General features: G+C 51.6%; 4 protein-coding genes across 4 annotated transcripts; 2 read left to right on the forward strand and 2 right to left on the reverse strand.

Annotated features, from left to right (window-relative positions):
• Positions 1 to 2,955: 2,955 nt before the first annotated feature.
• On the reverse strand, positions 2,956 to 7,138 carry NCLIV_020270 (Aspartate-semialdehyde dehydrogenase, related; the record flags this gene model as incomplete). The annotated part of the gene is made up of 8 exons (XM_003882224.1): positions 2,956 to 3,143; positions 3,581 to 3,743; positions 3,986 to 4,201; positions 4,414 to 4,616; positions 5,142 to 5,452; positions 6,105 to 6,215; positions 6,403 to 6,502; positions 7,033 to 7,138. The coding sequence occupies 8 exons, from the start codon at positions 7,136 to 7,138 to the stop codon at positions 2,956 to 2,958; spliced, it is 1,398 nt and encodes a 465-aa protein (XP_003882273.1).
• A 1,997-nt stretch (positions 7,139 to 9,135) lies between these two features.
• On the forward strand, positions 9,136 to 11,504 carry NCLIV_020280 (YDL036Cp-like protein, related; the record flags this gene model as incomplete). Its single annotated transcript, XM_003882225.1, has 3 exons — positions 9,136 to 9,625; positions 10,104 to 10,833; positions 11,432 to 11,504. The coding sequence occupies 3 exons, from the start codon at positions 9,136 to 9,138 to the stop codon at positions 11,502 to 11,504; spliced, it is 1,293 nt and encodes a 430-aa protein (XP_003882274.1).
• Positions 11,505 to 11,923: 419 nt separating this feature from the next.
• Positions 11,924 to 15,108, forward strand: NCLIV_020290 (hypothetical protein; the record flags this gene model as incomplete). The annotated part of the gene is made up of 17 exons (XM_003882226.1): positions 11,924 to 12,243; positions 12,315 to 12,366; positions 12,421 to 12,490; positions 12,546 to 12,618; positions 12,674 to 12,813; positions 12,872 to 13,162; positions 13,215 to 13,350; positions 13,408 to 13,541; positions 13,599 to 13,621; positions 13,676 to 13,808; positions 13,863 to 13,897; positions 13,949 to 13,994; positions 14,053 to 14,145; positions 14,448 to 14,521; positions 14,587 to 14,822; positions 14,882 to 14,903; positions 14,953 to 15,108. 17 exons carry the CDS (start codon positions 11,924 to 11,926, stop codon positions 15,106 to 15,108), a joined length of 2,034 nt encoding a protein of 677 aa, XP_003882275.1.
• A 923-nt stretch (positions 15,109 to 16,031) lies between these two features.
• NCLIV_020300 (conserved hypothetical protein) lies at positions 16,032 to 16,862 on the reverse strand (the record flags this gene model as incomplete). The annotated part of the gene is made up of 1 exon (XM_003882227.1): positions 16,032 to 16,862. The coding sequence occupies one exon, from the start codon at positions 16,860 to 16,862 to the stop codon at positions 16,032 to 16,034; it is 831 nt and encodes a 276-aa protein (XP_003882276.1).
• Positions 16,863 to 17,276: the final 414 nt, after the last annotated feature.

A 17,276-nucleotide genomic window follows, 5' to 3' on the forward strand; every position in this document is an offset into this window, starting at 1 on the left:
CTTCTTCTGGTGCGTTGGACCAAGCAGGCCGGCGCTGCTTATTAGGGGAAAAAGATGCTGATGTAGATGCGTAGAGAATATGTGAGAGGGCACAAAGTTGGTTTTCCCATTATGTAGCTGTTGTTTTCACACGACGCTCACCGCTGAGTCTGACAACTCCCAAATCTGTTATCGGGTGCAACATACAGTCGTGCGTCGTTGCCCGTTCTGCTGCTGCGGCGCCCAACAATGAATGTAGGACGTTTCACGCGTTTACTTCCGGAATTCACTTCTCAGAGTCGAGTTGTATTTGTAACCGCTTCTGGCTGCCTTGCCTCTGCACACGTCCATCTATTAAGGTATGAGCGGATACGTGTGTGTGCATAGCTGGAATGGCGAACGGGCAGAAAGATGGATATATACTGTCGGGGAAGGTGATTTCTTCATTTTTGCGAAGGTGAGGTATCAGGCATGTTCCCAGCTACTGTTGAGTCAACAGAACCCGCGGAGACTAGCAGGTTGCACTCCTCTCATTCTGTCACCGAATTATCCTGGACATACCTTTGGGAAAGAATTTTCCTTGTCCCACTTGGCTGCATGGGGAGCAATCTCCTTCCGAGCGAATGCACGAACATACTGCTGAAGCTGCGACAAAAAGAAACGAGCCTGTTACCGATTAGGGAAATGGGTGTCAGTGGGCGGGATTGGTGAGCTTCAGTTTCGTAGGAATCGATAAAATTACTGAAGGCACGTACGGATGTACGATTATGCAAAGACAATCACTACGGACTGTGGATTCATACATAAGTCCAGCTTCTGGATACCGACGCATAAGAAAAAACAGGCACTGAACAACTAGCATCGCCTATACTCGCACGCCTCCGTGAATGACTACAAATCCGTATGTGCCAATCGCCTGACCTGCCCTCCATGTTTTGCCGCATCCTCTACCAAGTAAAACGTGCCACAAAGAAGCTCTCCACGTTCTCGCCACTGCGACTAGGAAAACGAAATATTTGGAAGGCGGCCGAATGACACATCGTGTTACATTTGTTTGGAAGCACGCCGCTGCAGAAGAACGGAAACGCAAACCGCTGTTGCAATAATACCAGTGAATGGGTAAGGCGATCTCAGGCTGCTTAGCCAGACGTCTGGTGTTGTTGCCATCTAATGCCGACTGCCCTTTTCCCTGCTTTTGATGTGTAAACCTATTCGAAAGTGACCGAACAGTTTGAAACGCCTGAGTATGTCGCGTGTGGTATGTCGTGTAAATTGCGGCTACATAATAATCTATTCTGTACTATCCTTCATGATGAGCGCACATGTATATTTACGTATTTGTGTTCGGTGATCCATACCTGCCGGTGTTCCTCATTCAACAAGCAGTTGGCCTGTTGAAATGCAGGTCCGAACAACTTGGTTGAAAATGAGCGTGACCCGAAACGTGATACGCTGTTGGCAGACCTCGATGCGTGGCTGTGATGCGATTGGCAGCTCAAGACACCCCCCGCTAATGAGGGAAAGCACGGTTTTGTTTCAAAAAAGCTGAACATGCATTGCCCCAATTTGCCCTTTTTTATGAACATTTCGAGACTGGTCTCCCTGACTGGCAAGACCATGTTTCCGATGTATGCCATGGTGTAGAAAAACGAAGTTTCCCCAGCCTCCCCGGAGAGCGAGCTTGCAGTATGGTCGGGAACTAGAAGCTCCCGAGAGAGCGTGTGAGTATTCCCAAGCAGGATCGGCTTTCAAAAGACAGAAGATAAAAAACGGAGAAAAAAGAAAGGCACAGTGGTGTAGATTCTCGTTTTCTTGCCCAGAAAGAGGACTGTGGCTCACTTGCAAGTGGCCTATCAATCGATTCACACTTGAATCCTCAAGGCCGAACGAATTTGTGATCGGCGTTCTACAAACGAGCAATTGATGCGTGGCTTGCCGACGTAATTTACGACAGTGGATAAGTTCATTATGATTAAAACATGGTGAAATAGAGTAACAGCGAGCCCAGCTACCAGAGGCATTAAGTATAGTGGTGTCCAGCGTCAAGCAAGGGTGTTGACCGCCACGCCTTTGCTGAAGAGGATTAGTGTGCTGCGGTGAGTACGCTCGCAGAGCGAGGACAGTTTATAGGTCTGACTCCTAGTCAGCAGCGGCCCGTATTCAATGTCGTGGAACGGTAGACAGAGTGGAAAGGAAGATCGCATGCCGCTACGCCAGTGGTCTGTGGGTGAGCTGTTAGGGAAGGGAGCGGTCCCCTGCTTAGCCAAAAAAGAAACGCGTTTGATAGCTAGTTGACCCAACTGTAACGCTCCCGTGGGATAGAGGGTTTCTGCGAAGTCTGTTGTCTACCGTATCCGTTGCTCCTGCGAACGTCAACTATTTTAGGTCTTTCAGATGAAGTTCCCGTACTGTGTGAATGAGCAAGGAAGGAAGAGGTTGGTTTGTTTACTACACACGCAGGACAACTTGAGGTACAATTGGAAAGCTTGTTTAAGCGATGGTTGCTTTTTCCGTCACCGTACCGATGATGGCTTTCGTGCCAGAGTGCACCACCGGATAGAGTCTACCTCCTTCGTTCAACGAAGGGTCAACAACATGCCCACACAAATATCGATGGATAACGCTATGTGGCCATCAGCTGTCGTGGTGATTTGCTGGAGTTGACGGACAGAGCCCACACTTGCCGAGCTTCTGCACCACGTTCAGACGATCTAAAAGCGTATGTGACGAGAAGGGAAGGCAGTGCGCAGTTATGATTGTCATTGCACATCTATTTAAAATCAGTGGCTGCTGATGTGCAAGTTTTGGCGCGCAGCAGCCTCACCGGCCACACCGTAGGGTAAGCACGTCGCTTCACTGCGGCCACAGTTGCCTCACCCGGCATGGCAGAGACGCGGACTCGCAGCAAAGCACGGCGCCGCTATTTCACAACAGAAAACTAGGTCACTACGGAAAAAATTTCCATTTGACAGCCTATCAGTTACTCGCAAGCAAGACGGAATCAGATGGTTCCTTCACACCTCTGTCGTTTTCTTGGAGGACCTGTCGAGTGTTCATCGCGGCCGCTGCCGGCGGTTCGAGAACCCGACTCGTCCCGTCCGGAGACAAAACCAGACCGCTTTTCAGCGCCAGTTCCGCGTTCAGAATCGAACAGCCTGCCGCGCCTAGACGCAAAGATGGGCACATCGTACTACAGCACATTTGGTGACGGGCAGCTGCCGCCGCGCCTCCAAGGATACCCCATGCTTACAACTTGCCAACATGAACTCTTCGGTAAGACATGCCCACGAGACCATGCAGATCTCAAAGGCGCACGGAAATTGCACTAGGGGGGGATGCCGCTTATTAGTTCCATGGTTACGGGATGCGTCAAGCACGCATTGAAGAAAACAGTCACATAGCAGTTGAATGATGTTGCGCCAAGGGAGTCATTACAATGGAGCAAACCGGCTGGCGAGGAAATACTGTCATCCACTGTATCATTTTGCTCGATTGTTCACGCGTTTTGTCTCCATAAGACGTTTCCCCAGACTGAGTACAAATTGTCGCAGAAGACGGCGTACACGCAGCGTCCATGGGCGCCCCATTTACATGACCTCACCTAGTAGAGTGTTGTGAACAAGCGTCGTGAACTTCGCTGTCCAAGTTGAGGAAAGGGCAACAAATTTCGCCTTGACAGGGCCAACAGATACTGTCATTCCTTCTCCCCGCAATCTATCAATGCGAGGTTGTGGCCGGTGTGGATGCTCGCAAACAAAAATGACCTGAAGGAAAGAAAAGCACTTAAAGAATGACTGTACAAAGGGGTAGGCAATTCCTCGTTACAGTGGGTTTTGGATACGAGTCATAGGGAAATCGTGGCAGAGCGGACAGAGTATGAGCATCGCTCGAAGTCACATGGCTTTGTCTCAAGGTCCAGGTTGCCGTCTTGTGAAAGCTTTCTTTCGGATATTTTGAGTGACGACATTTCAAAGTTGCCTAGCTCTGCTCCCAGTATGCAACCCACCTCGTCCGGACAAGACGGTAAATCTGCAACGATGGGCGGTGGTCGAAAGCCACGGAGGGCGCCTGAGACCTGTGCCGAGACAGTATCTGAATCTGCTGAATCGGGGAAGGTACCGGGAGGGAAGTCGACAGTGACCTGCATACGAGAACAAAAGTTGACACACGCTTTATCAGCGTCTAAATAGGTCCTGAAACAGTAGCACATGACAGTGACGATCTGTAATTCACACGCAACGAACCACATAGGCCGAAAAGTGCCGCGTTCTTGGCGATGCAGGGTTCACGGACAGGGAAATCTGGATTCGCTCGTCATGCCATACTGGAGACCTCATGGTCAAGGAATTCGTGCACAGGACTCGCGTTCATATTATTGCTTTCTCCCCGGCCTCAGCTATGCCCAGGTAAGAACAGCCAGAATTTGTCGCTCACCGTCGCGATGTGTCCATCGGTGACGGGTACCCGGTGGCACATCGCAACGGTTTCGAAAGTAGCAGAGTTGATGCGTGTACACCCATCGGAGAGGGTACCAAGAATCTTCTGTGGTTCGCGTTCTAGCTTCTCTTCCTCTCCAGCGATATGGGGAATGACATTGTCAACCATGTCCATTGCACTCATTCCCGGGAAACCGGCTCCTGTTGAGGACACAGAAATGAGCTGACACAGAGATTTTCTCAAAATTCCAAGCACAGTGTGGGACCCAATCAGCCTTGAAGAGCAGCCTGGGCATCGTTACTTTACCTCCGTCCTTTCTTCACCTAACCATACACAGGGTTTGTCGTCTGCTGCTGGCGCATCGAGTGCATTTACACATTTTTAGGTACGAAGTTCAGTACAATGCTATTTCGAAAGGGGCCAGATGCGGTCACAGACGAGCGTTACTGCGTGCCCAGTCGGCGCTACGCTGCGTAACAACACGTGACCACCCTGCCACCGTCCCATCGAACCTGGATTGCATTTCGAGTCATCGGAGGCTTCAATAGCTTTCGTAGTTTCTGTGCCGCAATAAAGACATGTCGTGATACGTAGTCTGAAGGAAGGGCTGCTTCAGAGCCAGATCCTTGTGCAAGTGTAAGGAACAACATGAGATCTCCTAGGCAGAGGAATATAAGCGTGCAGACCGTCGTGGAGGAAAACGCATCATTCAAGCATTCGCGCACCTGAGATAGCCTGGAGCGTGGCAATCGTGAGACGCGCGATACCCCACTTATCCCACAACGGCTTTAGTGCGACAGAAATCCCCGTGCTGGCACAGTTGGCGTTAGTGACAATGGCGCCTCCAGTTTTGGAATAGTGAGGCTGACTCCTGACGACTTCCAACAAAGGGGCGTTCACGTATGGCAGCAAAATGGGCACGTCGGCATCCATCCGGTGGGATTTCGCGTTGCTGAACACCATGAACCCACTTGCCGCAAACACACTCTCCAGTTCGTCTGCAGCGGTGACGTCCAAGGCCGAAAAGATGATGCCGCTGCAAAAAAGCCGACGGATGCAAACGGTGACACATATCGTCCCGACTGCCAAACAGCAAAATTTCATGACTTGTTCATTGCTTGCACCTAATGGTATTTCGCTGAAGCAATGGAAAATCCACCTATTTCCCGCATGGGGCTTTCGACACTGCCGCAGCCTCCTGATTATGGGACCTTCCAGTCTGCGTCCCCAAGGCAAGGAAGTGGCATTCCTCATTCCGACGCGATGCTTTTTCCACAGTCATGAAGTAACTGCCGTTCCCCCACCGAATCAGCGAGGCCGAGAGCCGTGTTGGCAACCATGACATCGAAGCTTGCTTCCCAGAACCGCTTCACCATTCCCTCCTTCCACAACTACACCGCGGCATGGGGCAATTCCTTCCACAGCACTCGAGCAACCCACAGAACTGCCGGATGTGACGAAGTTCTCACGCGATTTTTTCTATTCACGCTAACAAATGGTTTCCTGCAGTCTCTTTTCTCCGAAAATCTACCAGGCAAAGCAGAGCCTTTCTTCCTTGGAGAGGAGAAAGGCACTCACCAGAGTCCACCTTAGTTGAAATTGACTCTTCGGTGAAAGCAGGCGGCATCGGTCGCCACACACGCCCAGGCAAACGCACGACCCTCCGAGCGTCGCTAAAGTAAACGTACCATCCTTTTTCCTTGAAGAGGTCAGGCACGCATCTGATGACTGTCATGCCTCGAATTTCGTCGGGCAGAGGTGTCTCAGCGTCTAGGCGCCAAGCCACGACGTCGCCATAGCTGCGGCCACACAGAAAAAGCAACATGGAAGGCACGGCAGTCTCGTGCAGGCCACTGGAGCTGGCCATCGAGAGTCGCAATGCAGCTCTACGAATCCATCACAGAATCTTTGATGTTTGTTTTGCTTCCTGTTAGTAGGCCAGATGGCGCGGTTGAAACCGCCTTTCTCAGCCGAAGTTCCACTCACGCCTTCCCAGCCGACTGGTCACTCGCTCCCACGGCGGCGACGCGGAAGTATGGATGCCCATGAAGAAGCGAAACAAAACGTTGGCCGACAGCGCCGGTAGCTGTGAGCGCACACGGACAGAAACGAAAAAGTGGGGACTCATTCAAAAGCTGCATTCGTGTGGTGAAAGCCAAGTCGCACACCCACAGTGGGAAGGAGAGACAGAGCCGTGCACCTATTGTCCACAATCAGGGAACGTGCGTTTCCCTTCAGAATGAGAAACCCCCACAAGTGGGTCCGCTGTGAGCGTGTTTTCCAGGTGTCTGGCCAGCAGATGCTGGACTCCATGCTCTCCATGGATGAGTACCACAACGGCGACGAACTGCGGGTCCCTACAGGAGTGCTGTGCGGCAAGGGATGCAAGGGATCTGAAAAAACATTCGCGATCGGCCAATCTTCTCTCGATTGAGCCAGACGTAGCAGTACCAAGGTGACCTCAGTACCTGCCAACCAGGACTGTCAAGTTCACCACTTGAAAAGAACCGGTAGTGTCTGGTGTTTCATTTCCCAGAGTGTGTGGAACAACTCTCCCCCGCCACTGGAGAGAGTAGATGCAGCATAGCCAACCGCACATGACCCCCTGCAACGTACCGCCAAGGATGCCAACCTTAACTTTCCGATGCAAATGTAAGGTGGAGTCTGTAAACTTGCTTGCCGTGGAGGCGAATTGCTGACCGAAGGATCCGGCGGCCGTCATTCTGGGATGTCTAGTCTCTTTGCTTGCCACGCCGTTTCCGTAGAGTCGGGGACTTTATCACACGATCCCGCCAGTGAACGCCTGTAGACCCACGCCTTTGCAGCCCTCAAGATTAGCAAGGGGAGTAAAATGGAAGGGAGAAACACCCCGAATGATCTGTTCGAAAAGCGGGCACGAATGATCCAGCTCTTCGATCTGGCGAGACAACGCTAGCAGCAAGACAGTGTCGGCAAGGTCCACAAGCCCGCTGAGGCACTTTCGTTAAAGCCCGATGTAGAGGGTGGTACGGAGGGAACTCGAAATCATTGAGTGGATTCGGACGTGAAACAGCAGGAGATCGATCATCAGTTCTCTAGGACTGTAGGGAGACGGCACGGGGTTTTCGTGCAACATGTTCCGGAGACACAGGCGTATGGCCTGTGCGAAGCCTGGTGGTGATTCCGCGTTGAATCTTCTCTTTTGGCAAAAAAGTCTAGACAAACTCTTGCCTTTAAACGCAGGTGGAATCGCAGCAAACTTCCCCAGTCGTTAGGGCCCTTTGAAGCCTGCCACGAAACTCACGTTTTGCATCTCCGTGCCTGGGTGTAGCCACATGCAGTCTCGCCTCCGTTGGTTAAACGGGACTTGGAGGGGCACCCTGGCTTACTGGTGGTTGCCACCGGACGCCACAAATTGCGTGTTTTTTTTTCTTGCGGCGTTTCAAAGTTCAGAACTAAGGGATTCCTATACAGCAAATTTATATCTGTTTCCGTTGATCCGGAAAAGACTTCATGTCTGCAGGTGCATGCACTACATGTTGCGTACACACAACACGTAGGCGGCAGCTGAACACGGTTTCCATGTTTTCAGTTGCAGAGAGACGAGAGAAGAGACGAACAAGAGCACTTATCATGACGAAGATGACGAAGATGCCAGTTCAGCAAGGTATTCCCACTTCAGGATTGCCGTTGTGGCGAGCGTTTTCTTTCATAAGGCATCGAAATCGTGCGTTGCATGGCAACAATTGTGAACGCCTGTAGGTGGCAAGTTTCAGATATGTTTCTTTATGCCGTTCTAGTTATTGCGACGGGAGGCAATCCAGCGCGTGGGGAGGAGAGGTATTGCAAGGAGAAGGCTGGCCTATGCTGTGGACGAACACAAAGCGCAGATGCTGCGCATCTCCACGCCGCTGGAGACAAACGGCAGTCTTCGTCCTGCTCGGTGTGTGGAGCGAACTGGCCCTGATCTCGGCCAATCAATCCCACACCTTATTCTGGTCCCCAACAGCGTCATTCACCGCTTTTCGGCACTGTTCAGCTTTCCACGCTACACCTTTGTACTTCGGAGTCGGAAAGGTTGACTACCGAGTCACAGGGCCAGTTCGGACACCTAAAGTCTCCAGTTCCACTTCCCGCCCCGAGTTCTTTGTTCCAAACTTTCAACTTCATCTTACGTTTCCCTTGAAGTCTTCCAGAAACCATGCTAGACAGCAAACAACTCCGTGGGGCGACCGAAGGGGGACCTGTGCATGTGCGGCGGCACACTGCGTCCCAACGGACGGCAAATCGCCACTGTGGAATCTGAATTTCCTACGCTCAGTCGTGTCATCAAACATGTGTGGATCTTTTCCAAAGAGGAATATTCAACTCAGTGCTTCTTATAACAACATACATGGTAGAATCCATTTGTCTTCAGCTGACCATGGGAGTCTTGGGTGTATGCTGGCGCAGTCGTCAGCAAAAATGCAGCCCGGCAATGACGGGGATTCAAGGGTGGAAGATAGTGGTCTTCCGCAGGGCATGTACGTTGTAGCCGGTGACCTTCCCTCTTCGCCTTCTGCGCCAGAACGCCTTGACTGTTCTCTAAGCAAAGCACTAGGCATCTCTCGAACGCTTGCAGCGTCGTACTTTATTCGGGGACGCCGGGTGCATGTGAATGGAACGACGTGTACGACACCGGGTCGGAAGCTTAGAAGCGGCGACGAGGTTAGGTATTTTCTTGCCTCCAGCCACGATCCCATGACAGAAAAAGCGGCGAACACGTCCTACATAAGAGCGGATGATGCCGGCCGCCGGGAGACAGCATGCCGTGACGGCTCAGTCGAAGCTTTTCGTGCATCTGCTCCTGGCGTGAACCGCAAAGAACACCCGGCTGAGACTCTGGCGCCTCCAGACAGTTTGGAGCCAGGCGGAACTGTCGAGGTGCTGGGCAACGCTAGTGACCTGGCCTCGAACGCAGCGACTGTCATGCACGCTGTCGAAATGTCTCCGGTGGGCGGACGCCGTGGTGAACGCGTTCCAAAGACCAGGGGCTGGTCACGACCTACTGTTCGCATACGATCGCTTGAACAGAACGAGGCAGCGGGAGTGAGCAACCATGTAGATCGAAGTTCACTGACGCTGTTGCCGGATGAGAAGCATCTCGATGTCCTGTATGAAGACGACGACATCGTGGTGATTAACAAACCCGCAGGCCTTCTCACACACCCGCCCCAATTAACTGTCGGAAGTAAGATCGGGTAACACGACATATCACCTGAAAGAAAGTGTTCGATCGGAGTATTATTCGTGACGTAAAAGAAGCTGAGAGGACATATCTAGACATATCCGGTCTTTGAAAGGATTTGGCGCACTGGTGGCTCTGCAATGCTCCAGCCGCTACTGCCTGATCCGGTATGTGGCGGCGGCTGACCACTGCGCGGGCTCAATATAGCCGTGGAGATTATGGATGTCGAGGAAACAAAATGTGGCTTTTTTCCATGTTCTCGAGGCTCTTGTCAGATCTGATGATAATTTTTCAGTGTGCCCAGCTGCCTTCCACGACAGCGACATGCAGTTGACTCTGCCAGGTGCGCCAGCAAAAGATGCTGCTGTGGCGCTTCACTGATGGGATACTGTGTACTCTGTTGCCGCACGTGCAGATATCGACAAGCACAACCACCTAGGCTCTCTTGTACAACGCCTGTTCTACAAATTCCTCTGTTCAGACGGCGCGTTCCCAGAAACGTTTCTTCCTCTAGCCAAGCAAGCTGCTTTCCGGGGACTAACCCGCGAGGCGTGCAGTGTGGCTTCTCGCCAGACTAAGGCACCCCCCCCGCCTTTCCAAGAGAGCAGTCGTGATGCCCGTGATGAAGAACCTGTGGAAGTGCCTACAGATCCTGCAGCGGACAGTATAGGCGGGCCATCTTCGATGCGAGTGTCCAGCGTGCAGCTTGCTCTTCCGGAGGAAATATCGAGACCGGCTTCTATAGTGCACAGGCTTGATATTGGAACCAGCGGTGCTCTCGTGGCTGCAAAGACCATTGCCGCAGCGGAAAATCTGAAGTACCAGTGGGCAGAGAGGAAAGTCCTCAAAGGGTACATCGGACTCTGTGCCCCAGAAATCCACAAGCTCCAAGAGGTTGATGCCGCAATCCGAAGGCACCCAGTGCAGAGAGGGAGAATGGAAGCTTTGATTAACGACAGCAGATCCGGTTTCCATGAGACGGTGTGCGACGAAAAAGTCGCACAAAACTGTCAGTCTAATTCTCGCCTTGGTGCAAAACCAGGTGTCTCCGTGTTTGCTCCGCTCGGAGGCAATGGCGTGTACGGCATGTTCGCCGCACTGGCACTCACAGGAAGAACCCATCAGATCCGAGCACATCTGGAGTACATTGGCCACCCGCTCCTGGGAGATCCTGTTTATGGCAACCAGACAGTTAACGAACAGTTTCGGAGGTTCGTTAAGAATCTGGCTGTCAACCCGTACCAAAACAGGGAAGACGCTGCCACAAGCCTCCAGAGAAAGGACAGGCGCACTTGGCGCTGCGACTCTGAGCCGGACGTGTTGACCTCCGATGGAAATGACAAAGTGCACTTGAGACCCTTCTTGCACGCATATTTTCTACGTTTTGCCCATCCTCGTACAGGCGCTACGGTCAATGTTAAAGCACTTCCGCCTGCCGACATCTGCCAAATCGCCAGGGAGATAGGTGTAGATTGGAAATTTAGAGCAGATGCTGCCTTCAAAAGAATTCGGTCTAGCGGATTTCAGTAGCTGGAAGAGTGGTCTAACTTTTTATCAGAGGCCACGAGTCCTTAATTCCTGGCTTCCCAGGCAAACCCTTATTGCGACGGCAGATTGCCATGCCAGTCATCTGCTGCAGTCACTAACTGTCAACTCATCTACTCTACTCTTCTATTCTTGTGGTAACCGTCAACTCGCTGTTCAGTGTGTTCCTATAGGTTGAAAGCGAAGGCAGGGTGTGCCGCAGTGTTTTTTTATAACGGTTTCGTTACAACGGGAAAGCCTTTTCTTTGCTCGTGTCTCGAGCAGTGCACACTGGGACTGCATCGTCTGGAGAGATGAAGATGAACCAATTAACGTGACATTCCCGCAGGTGGTGTGAACATTCTGCATGCCACTTTTTTCGGGGGGTTTAATAGATCTAGGCAGCAGCGCCTCACAGTTCGGGTACTGTCTACGCGGGGGGTCATCCCCCTCTACTGGTAGCGCCCTTCCTGCGTGAGCTTCATTCCGTATTTTTTAGTGTCTCACCCTGAGCAAGTTTGTCTGGAGACTCGGTCTATGAAGTTGCCCGCCACAGGCCTGACTCTCCGAAGTGGTGCATGTAGATTTGCTCCGTGGACGAAGGAAGGCAATGAAGTCACAGGTGGAACCTCAGAGAAAGGTTGGTCCTGAGGTGTACAGACACTGGAGCGTACTCCCTTTGCCGATCATCTGATTAGGTAGCGGGCGGTTGGTTTCCCTTCCTCGAAAATTCCTCTTCAGACACAAACGTGCTGCTTCTGAGGAAAGACAAGCAGAATGCGTGTATTTATTCCGCCCTTTCGGAAGCGGGCTCACTCGGCACCTGATCATCATGTCCTCACTGGTTCTAATGGCGGCGCGAATGAAACTGCTGCACCAACAACATTCGTCAAAGTGGACTCGAATATGGTGTCAGTCATTCCCCAGGGTGTGCCACCTGCTGTGACGCATGGCAGATTGTCACTGGCGGCATCAGAGACAACCGTACCATCCAATGTCGAGTCGTCCACTGGCTCTCAACCGCCAGCTGCCTTATCCACAGACTTTGTCGGCTACGAAGTTCTATATACAAAACGTTCTCTGAAGAAACGAAAGACGTACAAGTCAGCTCCCACCTCCTATCATCAGCGGTTTCTTGGGGAAAATGACGTTTGACTGGAACGCACAGCGATGGTGTCCTCCTGGTAAAGGCAGGGAGTATAGCCTTGCTGGATGATGCCGTAAGAGCGCCTACGTGCAGAGGGAACATCTTTGGAGAAGTACCTAGCTTGCAGGGAATGGTTGTGGCTAAATCAATCAGCAAAGGTGGATGGTCCACAGAGAACGGTCCCGGATCTAGTCTTGGTAAGCCCTAGCCAGCGCGCGGTTCCAGTCTTGGCAAGAATGAACTATTCGGTAGTTCTGGGGAACTTCGAACTGGAATTATGCGAGCAAATCCTGGAAGAGGAATATTCGTCTGGGCGTCTTTTCATGTAGGTGGTACATGGGTCGTAATAAACGTATTAGATTATTTAGGGCCGTCTCTAGTGGCAACTGTGCATCAACATGCGCACCAACAGGCGGGCCACAAGCCAAAGCTCCGAGGCGGTTTCAGGCTCCTCTGGTGTCCACTCAGCTGTTCCAGCCTGTTGCAACAACAGTCGTGGAAAAAGGTGTCCCGCATGGGGGTAGGTGAAGAAAATGAAGGGCGCATCCCTATTAAGTGAACTAGGCTCAGTCGAGCAGCATTCGAGATCGCCGTCTGTGAAACACCTAGTGGCGAGCGCTGCCCAATATGGATTGACGCTTTCCTGAATAAATACCTGAGGCCTCATCAAAGGGAGGGAATCTCTTGGATGTATAACCAACTTCTTGAGGGCGGGGGCTGCATCCTAGCTGACACGATGGGTCTAGGGAAGACAATTCAGGCGATAAGCCTGTTGTGGGTTGCAGTTTCTCAACCTGCAGGTCTGCGGCCACTGGCAACCAAATGCTGTGTTGTATGTCCCGCTAGCTTGGTCGGAAACTGGACTCATGGTGGGCATCCCATCTGATATACCAGCACTATCAGCATTTATGCACCCTCAAGAGGTCAAAAAGTGGCTTGGAAACAGACTCACGTTTGTCGTCGCGTCCGGAGATGGCAAGGAAACAAAGGCGATTTTGCAACAGTTCACTTCCGCAAACATATGTAAGCTTGTGATTGTTTCGTACGACCAACTGAGGTGAGTTTTAGGGCAGATGTGTCATGTGAACTGCATATGACAGCAGCTTTTCACCAGGAAGCTCTGTGGGACTATCACATCTTCTATTGACATTCTTATATGCGACGAAGGACACAGACTGAAGTCATCCAAGTCTCAAACAGCGCTACATTTGCAGAAGCTCCGTTGCAGACACAGACTTATTCTCTCAGGTAAGACTCGCCGAACGTTGCGTTCGTTGCCTGACAGAGCTAAGCCTCATAAAACAGGGACTCCACTTCAAAATGACATGGTACGGTTGTCCAAGGCTGAGTGTTGGTCTCGCGCATGACTTGTTGCTCTCAAGGACGAGCTGTATGCTTGCTGTTCTTTTGTTCGCCCAGACGCCATACCAGACAACAGGGTCTTCGCGAAGGTGTTTAAAGAGCCCATTTTAAGAGCTGGCCTACCGACCGCGACCGTGGCAGAGAAACAGCTGGGTAAAGTTTACCGGCTTTCGTATGTATCCCCGTAAACCCAGTATCAAATTGCAGGCCAAAGAAGGGCTGAAGAACTCACTTCTTTACTGGTGAACCGTATGGTTGACTAACAGATAATAAACATCATAGAAGTTGCACAGTCTCGATTCATGTTAAGGAGGACCGATGACGTCCTGAAATCCTTTGGTGAGGTGCTTCTGATAGGGAGACCATGAGCATTTGAATACCTCACGGCATTAAACAGTGCCGCCGAAGAAAACAGTCGCAATCTACTTGAATCTCTTGGACAAGCAAAGATTCGCATACGAGACAGTCTGCAAGTTCGCCCTGAAAGGTGGTAGAAAAGACAGCTCTGTCATCTTAGCGGTTTTGTCCGCTCTACGGTAACCCACAGCCTTCCTGTGCACTCCCGATCAGGACGAGCCACGTTGTCTCTCAGCAAGATCGTGAACTGTCCTAACGCAATTCAGTGTGACGAGCCATGTTTGAGCGACGGAGAAGGCCCTGCCTACGTAGGATCTATCGAAATGAAGGAGAAAACTCAACTGGACACCCTCCTGAGGTCCATCATTCCCAATTCACTGTAAGTTGCTCGGCTACTCAGTAATGAATGCATCAGCTCCACATTCTACTCCAGAGAGCTCCGGATGCACTCAAAAATGCAATTTCTGGAGAATCTGTTGCTATCCATTAGATCTTCCTCAGACGACAAGGTGCGACTATAGGCGACCACGTCACACTTTATTAATCAACAATTTGTGTTTACTGTCCCATGCAGGTCGTCATTGTCAGCAATTTCACGTCGACCCTAGACAACATAGAAATCTTCATGCGAGCAAAGGGCTATTCGTTTTTGCGACTTGATGGGTCAACAGCTGTGAGGGATCGCACGGGCCTTGTAAAAACCTTCAACGAGAGCGAACAGTGCTTCGCGTTTCTTCTCTCATCAAAGGCGGGAGGAGTTGGCTTAAACCTGATCGGCGCCAACAGACTCATCCTCTTGGATCCAGATTGGTAAGCGTCGTTGTTTCTTACATATTAAATGATGAATTTTCTGTAGCGTGTGCGAATAGGAATCCGGCCAATGACCAACAGGTGTGCCTCCAAGATGACAGTACAGCATCAGTAGTCACTTCCTTCCCAGGCCCTTGCCCGGATATGGCGCCCCGGACAGGTCAACCCCGTTTTCATCTACAGACTGGTCGGTGCCCGGACAATTGAAGAGAAAATTCTTCAAAGACAAGCCTACAAAACAACTCTGGCTCAGGTAGGTGTGGTCGGAATCGATGTCCGAAAGTGACGCTTCATTCCTTGTAGGAGTTTGTCGACATGCAAGCATCAAGCTTGCAGTGCTACGTACGCGGTGACGTGCGAAAGCTGTTGAGCTGTGAGTTGACAGGGCTGCACCAGAAAAGCGTTTGTCAAATTTCCGTGCCCTTTTCAGTTGACGAGCCAGAGCAGAGGTGTGTGTTGGCCTCCTTTTCACGTGTCAACAACAGCCCACCGCCATCGTGGGTCGAAGGCTTCTGCCTGCCTGTGGTCGACGACTTGGATCTTGTGGAGCTCCTCGTAAGGCAAACCGGAGTTTTTTGGATGTCCACACACCTGTGCATCTGATCTGTGCAACAATCTGTTCTAAGGAAGACACCACACCGCCGCAAGCTACACACTCTGGCGAACCTGAAGGCCCTACAGCAGGCACTGATGAGGTGAAAACTGAGCTCGTGCCCCCCCTCAAAAGTGCCACCCCCCCCCCCTCCCCCATTTGTGAAACTCGCCGAAGAGACTAAAGGGGGTGTAGTGCAAATGTCGAGCGCTGCGTATTTGTAATGGACGTGTCCACTGTCCATCATTTTAACGCGCCTGTCCGCACTGATTTATCATGCCGCCATGACAGGCCCACGTAAAAATGGTTGTGCTTTAATAGATCAAACAGGTCTGGTTTGATACTGCACTAACACCAGCCGTAGACTCCTGTACCCACCCGCTTTCTTGCTCCCCACCGCGGGATCTGCCTAGCATTTCACTCCCAAAATATAGGCGAGTATCAACTTAGATGCACAGATGTATATAATTAATCCTTCTACGGTTTGTGTCAACCCATTTGATACATCAAAAAGCCGGTACACACGGCAGAATCGTATTCCCCCACGAGGCACCCGCACGAGAACGGACATTCACAACCGAACTTGCCAAAGTAGACGGGCATGGGTGGTTACATTCCTAGGACGGTACGTACGATACAGTACCGAACCACGGCTCATCAATATTGGGCTTCTGACGTCCGACGTATACCAAGGGATTTGGATATACGAGGAATTCCGACTGAATGTCCAGAGGCTCTTCGCATTGCTTGAAAACCCATCGTGTCCAACTCTGAGTCGGAGGCGTTTTCTCCCCTGGGAGGGGCTGATGACATGCAGGGCATGCCGGATGACTGTCGTGAAGATCGAGAAGAGGGCAAGACAGTTGTACTGACTTGACCAGGGTCATTAGACTTACTGCCTCCTCGCCCTTGCAACGATCCTGGGGAGCACATTCTACGTTCCCTGTCACCGCAGCATTTACAATCTTGTGTGGGTCCTCCGCTGCGTCTTCATCCGGTACCAACCATGTATCAAGAAAACTATTCAGAGAGTCAATCAGTGCGCTCCCGGTTTTTTGGGTCTTCCGATCGGCAACTGGTTCATATTCGAGAACAACGTGCTTCTCCGTTGAACTCGACTCCCTCAGCCGGGTCGGTTGGGTTGAGTGCACACTGTCGGAGGCCCTTTTTCGGGCACTGGGACTTCCCTGGTCTGCCGCTACCTGTTCGCCCAACCGGCACTCCGTTTCCCGCTGCGCCTCTTTTGTGTGTTCCCTCTCCTCTTCTTGCGCCGTCAGTTCAGGCTCCTGTTTCTTTTCTTGTCGGCATTCAGGCTGCTTTGAGGGTCTCCATTGATCGCCTATTTCCTGGACCTCACTCGTAGCCACGCCTTCTGCTGTATCCTCACACACCGTTTTCGGAATGGCATCCATCTCCCGATACTTTGCAGCAACTTGCTCCTCAGCCATATTCTCAGGAAGTGTTCCGCCCTCCAGCCTTTGGTTTTTCACTTCGTTCGTCGCAAGGCCCGGCGGGCATACGGTCGGACCGGCTCAATTCCTCTTCCCTCACCTCCTCTTCTTCGACCGTCAAAATCGGGATGATGTTCGGGGAAAATGACTTTCCTTTTCCTTGAACGAACCGCCCAGAAGACGAGGGCAAAGACTGGCATATGCTTCGCGCCTCCCGCTGGAGCGTTATCTCAACAGAAATTTAGCGCAACTCGTGCCGTCTCTGTGTCCAGCAGCTTCAACGGGGCGCACAGGTTGAGTTGCGCCGCGCCGCTTCTCGCTGCAGCTATCCCCAAAAAATCAACACACACTCAAAAGTTTGGGTAGCATATCTGGAAGGCGCGGTAAAAACTCATTTTCCCTTCTCACCTC

The sequence above is a fragment of the Neospora caninum genome, chromosome VIIa (genome assembly GCF_000208865.1).
Source record: "Neospora caninum Liverpool complete genome, chromosome VIIa".
In the NCBI taxonomy this organism is placed as follows: Eukaryota; Apicomplexa; class Conoidasida; order Eucoccidiorida; family Sarcocystidae; genus Neospora; species Neospora caninum.